Source organism: Otolemur garnettii, unplaced genomic scaffold (assembly GCF_000181295.1).
Source record: "Otolemur garnettii isolate 467f Iridium unplaced genomic scaffold, OtoGar3 scaffold00233, whole genome shotgun sequence".
Lineage (NCBI taxonomy): Eukaryota > Metazoa > Chordata > Mammalia > Primates > Galagidae > Otolemur > Otolemur garnettii.
This window is the reverse complement of record NW_003852628.1, coordinates 768873-777656: the sequence shown is the minus strand read 5'-3', so window position 1 is coordinate 777656 and position 8784 is coordinate 768873. Positions and strand designations below refer to the sequence as shown.

At 50.9% G+C, this 8784-nt stretch overlaps 1 protein-coding gene across 1 annotated transcript in view; it reads left to right on the top strand.

The window, feature by feature from the left end:
• The window catches only part of SPTBN4 (spectrin beta, non-erythrocytic 4), an 80605-nt gene that overhangs the window by 26562 nt on the left and 45259 nt on the right, over window positions 1-8784 (top strand). The window contains exons 10-14 of the mRNA XM_003802104.3: window positions 41-279; window positions 1093-1395; window positions 2075-2225; window positions 4476-5424; window positions 6741-6878. Coding sequence (XP_003802152.1) covers window positions 41-279; window positions 1093-1395; window positions 2075-2225; window positions 4476-5424; window positions 6741-6878 — 1780 coding nt within the window. The remainder of the gene's footprint in view (window positions 1-40; window positions 280-1092; window positions 1396-2074; window positions 2226-4475; window positions 5425-6740; window positions 6879-8784) is intronic.

The window sequence follows — 8784 nt, the reverse complement described above, 5'->3', positions numbered from 1 at the left end:
TTTTTTCCAATTTGCATAAAGGTGCCACAAGGGCTATGAGTGGCCTCAGACAGAGAAGTCAGGGCCATTGAACTTTGGGGAATTATTAAGAGTCTGACTGCCTCCTCCTGTCTTCTCCAGGCATGGGGCCAGCTGGAGAAGGCAGAGCATGATCGAGAGGCTGCCCTACGGGCTGAACTGATCCGGCAAGAGAAACTGGAACTACTGGCCCAGAGGTTTGACCACAAGGTGGCTATGAGGGAGAGCTGGCTGAATGAGAACCAGCGCCTTGTCTCCCAGGTACAAGGTGTAGGGCTTGGCTCCGGGGGAAAGGGAAAGAGGATGGGGCTGACAGCCCTGGGATGAGAGAGGGAGACTTGATCTCCTAAGCAACAGAGAAGGGTTGGTTTAGTCTCCTAGGTGACAAAAGAGAGTTGAAAAAGAAAGCTGGTCTCCTAAGTGATTAGTGGGTGAGGAGAGTGGGCCTGACCTTCAGGGTAATGGTAGATGAGGCTAGTCTCCAGAGTAACTGGAGAGGGCAGAATTAATCTCTTCAGAAATAGGGGGAGTGTTTAGCTAAACTCTTAAGTGACAAAGGAGATTGTATCTAGTTTCCAGGGTAACTCAGGAGGATAGACTTGGTCTCCAGAATAGGGCATATCTGTTGCATAATGTTCAGGGCAATGGAAGGATAGGACCTATTTCCTGGGTAACAAGTTTAGGGCTGGAGATATAATAGGGGAGGGTGGTACTGTCTCCAGGATAACTAGGGTCGGTGGGGCTGGTGGGCTAGTCTCCAAAGTAACAAGGGAGTGTGGGACTGGTCTCCAGGGTTATAGGGAAGGAATGGACTGGTCTCCGGGGTAACAGAAGAGGATGGGGTTGGTCTCCAGGGTAACTGGGAAGGATGGTACTGTTCACTAGGGTAACAGGGGAGGAGGAGGCTGGTCTCTAGTATGATTGACAAGGATGGGTCTCGTCTCCAGGGTAACTGGGAAGGGTAGGGCCAGTCTCCAGGGTAATGGGAGGGAGGGAGTTCCAGGGTCACACAGGATCAAGGTAACAGGTGGACTGCTGAGGCAGCATGGGTGAGTCTGGCCTGCACTGCCCCAGGACAACTTTGGGTATGAGCTGCCAGCAGTGGAGGCAGCCATGAAGAAACATGAAGCTATTGAGGCGGACATTGCAGCCTATGAGGAACGGGTACAGGGTGTTGCAGAGCTGGCTCAGGCATTGGCAGCTGAAGGCTACTATGATGCTCGGCGGGTGGCAGCCCAGCGTGACAGCGTCTTGCGCCAGTGGGCCTTACTGACTGGCCTGGTGGGTGCTCGGCGGACACGGCTCGAACAGAACCTGGCCCTGCAGAAAGTCTTCCAGGAGATGGTGTACATGGTGGACTGGATGGAGGAGATGCAGGTGGGGGCCAGAGAAAGGCTAAGGATGGGGGTGGTGTGTCAGGAGGGGAGAGAAAGATTTAGATACAAAGAAGTCAACGGAGAGTTGGAGATGAAAGGGGAGAGCCAGAAAGAGATAAAGAGAAAGTTAGAGAGAGAGAGACAGAGAGAGAGAAAGAGGTAGAGAAGCAAATACAAAGTTGGCAATGGAAATCTATATGGCTACAGAGAGAGGCACAGAGGGAGATGGACTCAATTTGGGGGGACTGGAGAGAGGAAGAATGAGAGCGCGCTACCAGAATTCAATAGCTAGATACAGAGAGAGATGAGGCAAGGGAGATGGAAGCCAAGAGGAAGATACAGACTCAAAGTGAAAGAGATAGGGGTAGAGTTGGAAAAAGAGAGAGAGTAAGAGAGAGATGGAAACAGAGAGGGGCAGACAAGAAAAAAATGGAAGAAGAAAGAGATGGAAATAGGGAGAGAGAGATTCCAGGACAGAGACAAGAGTCCAGAAATGTAAATCCAATGTGAGATGGAAGCCTTCAGAAGGAGACAGAGACAGAGAATGACAGAGATGGGGACTGAAACAGGTCAGAGCTCTGACTGAGGGTGTAGAGCAGCAGGAGCTGGCACAGGTGATGGGGAGAGGTGAGTGGCCTGGGGCAGTGCAAAGGCTGTGCTCAGCACTGTCCCCATTGCAGGCTCAGTTGTTGTCCCGGGAGTGTGGGCAGCACCTGGTGGAGGCAGATGACCTGTTGCAGAAACATGGATTGCTGGAGGGGGACATCGCAGCCCAGAGTGAGAGGGTAGAGGCACTCAACGCTGCTGCTCTGCGTTTCTCCCAGCTACAGGGTGAGTATTGAGGCTGGGACTAGGGGTGTAGACTCCTGGAGCTGGTGCTAGGCTAGCAGAGGATAAGCTCCCTGTTCTTGGAAGCATCTAAGCAGAGCCTAGGGGAATATTCCTTTAGCAAAATCTTAGGGAGGAGGAATTGGTGCCATGAGTGGCAGGTTGGACCATCTGACCTCTTCCTGCTTTGAGATTCTGCAGTAAGAGCTCAAGTTCATTAAGAACTTGTTATGTGCTAAGCCTTTCACAGTCCAATCTCAGTGAATACCATTAAAATACCTGTATAAAGTAATGTATAGATAGGGCCTGTTCAGCAGCAAGTGATAGAAACTCAATTGAATTGGCTTAAGGAGAAAAAGGGAATTTATTAGCTTATGTAACTAAAACAAGGGGTTTGGCTTCAGGTATGGCTAGATCCAGGGATGGTTTGGGGGTGCTTTTAAGCCTCCATCTCTCTCCATCTCTAGTCTCTATGTTGGTGTCATTATCAGGCAGTTCCTCTCCTTGTGGTTTAAATGAAGAGTCATTCAGCTCCATGTTTATATTCTGGCAGGAGATAGGTCACTTTCTCCCAAGAGTTGTCACAAAAGGTCTGAAGAAAGCTTGCCCTAGCTACAGTGAGTTCCACCCCTGTTGCATGACCCCAGGGCACTCAGTGATAGAATTGGCCACATCTATGTGACATGTCCATTTCAGGGCCAGGAGTGGCATCAGCCTGCTCCAAAGACACAGACTGGGAAAAGGGAGGGAGGTCTTTACCAGAAACAAGGACACAGATGGTGATAGGCAACACCAAGACTGGCTCTAATAAGATTCCCATTTTATTGATGGCATGCCAAAGGCCACCAGGAATCTTCCCATGGTCAAATCAACTTGAGTTTGTTGTCTCTTTGTGCACATGCTGGGGACCCCTGGACCATCTCAGTAAGAAAGTATGAGGAGGGGCTTAGGCTTTGGGCTGTGCCAGGTGGTCTGGAGGATCATTCTGCACAGTGTGTGGTGCTGTGGCCTGGATGCTGTCAGGACCTGGGGCATCTTCATCGTTTTTATCTAGGTGGTGGGAGGAGCAGAGGGAGGCTGTTGCAGTACATGGCAGCCATCATTCATCATAGCTGGGGGAGGTGGATGTGTGGTCATTTTTGTACTTTGCATGGTAACCTCCTTTTTGTACTCAGGCATGATTATGGAGTTGTTTTTGTCCTTGGTTTTGTCCTATTCCATCGTCATTACAGAGTGGCCTTGTCTGATACTGGTGGTCTGTGAGGTTGTTTATGTTCATCAGAGCACTCTGCCTAGCTGTGAGCAGTGACTGCTTTTATCTTCCTCACTGATGAGGAAACTGAGGCTCTGGCCACTGAGGGTTTTGAGGCTAGTTTGTCTCTCTCCACTTTGATGTTTCCCTGTTTGATCTAATGCCACAGCCCTTGGGAATCTTGGAGCATTTATTAGCAAAGAGAGAGCCAGTCTGTTTGCAGGTTGGTGAGGGAGTTTCTCACCCTCATGGACCTGGGCCACATCCTAAGAGCAAAGGGCAAATGTTGATGTTTCCTTCCAAGTCCCCGTGTGGACAGTGTCTAGGGCAGTGTCTCTCACACTTCCTTGATCTAGGGCAGTGTTTCTCACACTTACTTGATCCAGTAAGAAATCCACTTACCTCATGACCTAGAGTTCACATGCGCACATGTGCGCACATCACAGACAGAAGCAGAAGTTTTATAAAACAATTGCTCCCCCTTATCTCACGTGTTGAATTCTGAAATTTTTCCATTCATTCTATCCTATCCAGTGAAGAGATGCTGGCCGTGACCCATTAAATTAATTTCACAGTTCTTTAGTTACAAACTAGAGATCCAGGAAGAAAATGAAATATTTGAGGAAAAAGGGGAGTTCATGTCCTCCCTAGGATTAATTAGTTAGGGCAGCAGACGGTGAGAGAGGGGACCTGGAAACGGCGCTTAAGAGCAGAGAAGTTTCCTTTGGCCCAGTTTTCAGAGACAGCCCGGTTTCTTCCTCACTGAATTCGCGTCCAATGGAGGAGACAAAATAGGCAGTGTAGTCAGGTCTGGGGAGTGGGGACAGAGAAGCCCAAGAGGGTCCAGAGAAGGCTCCTTCCCTGGCCTTGGGGAGTCAGGGAAGCCTGCCTGCAGGAGGGGACTCGTGACCTGGCACCTAAAGAACAGGTTAGGTAGCCCCTTCTCTTGGGCGCCCTATGGCCGGTGTCCAACCTGGAACCCTCCCCTTCTGCCGGCCCAGGCTACCAGCCCTGCGACCCGCAGGTCATCTGCAACCGCGTGAACCATGTACACGGCTGTCTGGCGGAGCTGCGGGAGCAGGCAGCTCAGCGGCGCGCAGAGCTGGAGGCCTCGCGGAGCCTGTGGGCGCTGCTGCAGGAGCTGGAGGAAGCGGAAAGCTGGGCACGCGACAAGGAGCGCCTCCTAGAGGCTGCGGGCGGCGGCGGCGCGGCGGGCGCAGCTGGAGCGGCGGGCTCGGCGGGCGGAGCTCATGACCTGTCCAGCACCGCGCGCCTACTGGCGCAGCACAAGATCTTGCAAGGCGAGCTGGGCGGGCGGCGGGCGCTGCTGCAGCAGGCTCTGCGGCGCGGTGAGGAGCTGGCTGCGGCCGGCGGCGCCGTGGGCCTGGGCGCCGAGACAGTGCACCTGGCGGGCCTGGCGGAGCGCGCGGCGAGCGCTCGGCGCCGCTGGCAGCGGCTGGAAGAGGCGGCGGCAAGGCGGGAGCGGCGGCTGCAGGAGGCGCGGGCGCTGCACCAGTTTGGCGCTGACCTCGATGGGCTCCTGGACTGGCTTCGGGATGCTTACCGCCTGGCAGCCGCCGGCGACTTCGGTCACGACGAAGCATCCAGCCGCCGCCTGGCTCGCCAGCACCGGGCGCTCACAGGGGAGGTGGAGGCGCATCGCGGTGCCGTGGGCAGCCTCCGGCGCCAGCTGGCGACGCTGGGAGGTGCCAGTGGGGCTGGGCCGCTGGTGGTGGCGCTGCAGGTGCGTGTGGTGGAGGCTGAGCAGTTATTTGCCGAGGTGACCGAGGTGGCCGCCCTGAGACGCCAGTGGCTGCGGGACGCCCTCGCTGTATACCGCATGTTCGGCGAGGTGCACGCCTGTGAGCTGTGGATCGGCGAAAAGGAGCAATGGCTGCTTTCCATGCGCGTGCCCGATTCACTGGACGACGTCGAGGTGGTGCAGCACCGGTGAGCGCGCTCTTGTGAGACTCTTGGGCCTCTTCCTCTTGCGCCCCGTCTTGCCTTTGTTAGGTCAACAGGTCCCGTGCTAGCGCAGCTGGAATTAGGGGCTCAAATCCCTCATTCATCCTTAACCAGTTTTGTGACAGTTTTGCGATTTGCCCAACCTCTATAAACCTCAGTTTGCTCATCTGTAAAATAGCCCTTACCCGGGTGTGTGATGAATAGTAAATGAGTTAATACATGCAGGACACTTAGATGCCTGGGGATGCAGGGTGCACTCCCCAAACATTCGCAATTATTACTGAGGCTCACATTTACACAGCCTGAAATTAACAATTTAAGCTCCTCCGTGGACACCTCAGCCTGGCTCCTCCCCTGGGACTCCCATTGCCACTGCACAAAAATAACCTCCCTAGTTATAAAAAGAGCTCTGACCCTTGTCACTTTCTTTTCCTTCATTCTGCTTTACCTTTCTTCAGAGGACTTACCACCCTGTGACATATTACAGATTATCTGTTGGCTGACTTATTGATCGGTAGTCAATTTAGTGGATGAACAATGTTTATTCTCTGTCTGCACCCTTCCCCCACCAGGATTTGGTTCATCCATTCATTCATTCATTCAACAGGTTTTTACCATTCTACGTCTTGGGCTGGGCATTGATAGAAACACAGGCCTGCTCTTCACCCAATTGTTTCAAATGTTGTTTTAAACAAGGAAGGACCATGCCTTGTTTAAAACAGATTACCCTAGAGGATGGGATGGAGGGGCTAAGAGTGGTGGCTGAGAGCCCAGAGAAGTGGCTGTAGGCAGGACTCAGATGGAAGAGAACAGGACTGGACCAGGGCAGGAGGTCAAGTGGACAGGCCATGGGGACTGATGGGTTGGGGCAATTGTCCAAAACAAGGCCCTGGGCCCTGACCTGGTGGGGTTATCCCTGAGATGGGACCCAGAAGGAGAAGCTGAGAGCAATTTTAGTCAGTGTGAGTATGAGGACCCAAGGAGGCACATAGCAGGCCCTGAGGTTGGAGACAGGTTCAGAAGGAAAGGGGCTGAGGATGGACACTAATGTGTGGAAGCCATGAGGTCAGGGGTGAGGACCCAGCCTATGGGATGAGCAAGATGGCCCAGAGAGGAAATGAGACCAGCAGGCCCAGGACCGAGTGCTGAGGAATCTAACATGTATGCAGCAGGTGAAAGAGAAGAAGGAGGCAGCAAGAGAGCCTGAGAAGTTAGGAGAGTAGAGCCGGGAGGAGGCAGTTTCATAAAAATCCCAGCTCCCCTCAGTCAAAGTCTCTGAGCACCTTCATCCTCCTTTGTAGATTTGAGAGCCTGGACCAGGAGATGAACAGTCTGATGGGCCGAGTTCTGGATGTGAACCACACAGTCCAGGAGCTGGTGGAAGGAGGCCACCCCAGTTCAGATGAGGTGCGCTCTTGCCAGGACCACCTCAACAGCAGGTACGAAAACAGAGGATCAGTTAAGGAAATGACTTGCCCAAGGTAACAAGTCTGACCAGAGCATAAACTTGAACTGCATTTTTTTCTGATTTCAGAGTCCAAATCTATGTTATATCTCTATTCTCTTGTTATAGCTGTATTTTAGAGGGGGCAGAGAGCCAATTAAATAAACTAATAAAGGATAAGACTCATATTTAGAAAGTTATAAGGCTTCACAGAAGAAATAGAGTGACCTAGCAGAGCATAACCAGGGTTTGGCGGTGATTTTACTTTATTCATTTATTTGTTTCTATATTTATGTATTTATTTATTGAGATAGGGTCTTGCTCCGTCACTTGGGTTAAAGTGTAGCAGCATGGCCCTAGCTTACTATAATCTCAAACTCCTGGGCTCAAGCCGTTCTACTGGCAGAGTGGGTCATGTGTGTGTATGGGAGGGGAAAGAGGGTACAGAGAATTAGGGAACACAGCTAGGGCAAAGGCCCTTAGGCAGGAAAGGGCTTAATATGTTTCCAAAGATTGTCCTCACTCAATAATAGTAGCAAACAGATATTGCTTGAAGCATGTTATAAACTACAACTTTTGGATAGGATGGCTCACACCTATAATCCCAGCGCTTTAGGAGGCCAAGGCATGAGGATTGCTCTAGGCCAGGAATCCAAACCCAGCCTGGGCAACATAGTGAGACTCTGTCTATACCAGAAAGAAAAAATCCAGCCTGACCAACATAGTGAGACCATGTTTCTATGAAAAAAATAGAAAAATTAGCCAGGTATGGTGGCATGCACCTCTAATCCCAGCTACTTGGGAGGCTCAGGCAAGAGGATGACTTGAGCCCAGGCGTTTGAGGTTGCAAGTGAGCTATGATCATGCCCACTGCACTCCAACCTGGCAACATAACAAGACTATTTCAAAAATAAAGACACAAACCATAACTCATCTGACTCTTATAACACCCTGTGAGGTAGGTGCTATGCTCTGATTGTGTCCATTTTACCAATAGGGAAACTGAGGCACAGGGAGGGTTACTCACCCAAAGGTTGAACAGCTTGGATCTGACTCCAGGCAGTTTGGCACCACTTCTGTGCCTGTAATCTGGACCACACACTGCCTAGGAGGGGTTTTTGAGACCCAGAGATATATCATCTCTTGCTTGAGGGCACAGAGCCATACTGAATTTTTCCCATTAATTTATAATGACCTAGAACAGGTTTGCCTTCCTCAGCACTATATCCTCAGCATGTCACTCATGGTAGATACTCAATAACTATCTGTTGGACCCAACTACATCTCATTATCTGATATTGTAAGCCAGACATTCTTACACTCTGGTCTCTGAAATTCTTTGCACTCTTAAAAAACTATTGATGGCCAGAAACAGTGGCTCATGCCTGTAATTCTAGCATTCTGGGAGGTCAAGGAGGGCAGATCGCCTGAGCTTAGGAGTTTAAGAGCAGCCTTAGCAAGAGTCTCTACTAAAAACAGAAAAATTAGCCAGGCATTGTGGGGGGGTGCCTGCAGTCCTAGCTACTTGGGAGGTGAAGGCAAGAGGACCTCTTGAGCCCAAGAGTGTGAGGTTGCTGTGAGCCATGATGTCACAGCACCCTACCCAGGGTGACAGAGTGAGACTCTTTCTCAAAAAAATTAAAAACTAAAAAAACCTATGAGGACTCCAAAGAGCTTGTTTCAGTGAGTTATATCTACTAATGTTCTCTATATTAGAACCCAATATAAGAAATTTTAAAACATAAAGTTGTTTAAAAATAATAAGCCAATACAATGCATTCTGTAGTCACAGCTACTCAGGAGGCTGAGGCAGGAGGATTGCTTGAGCCCAAGAGTTTGAGATTGCTTTGAGCTAGGCTGACACCACAGCACTCTAGTTTGGGGAATAGAGTGAGACTTTT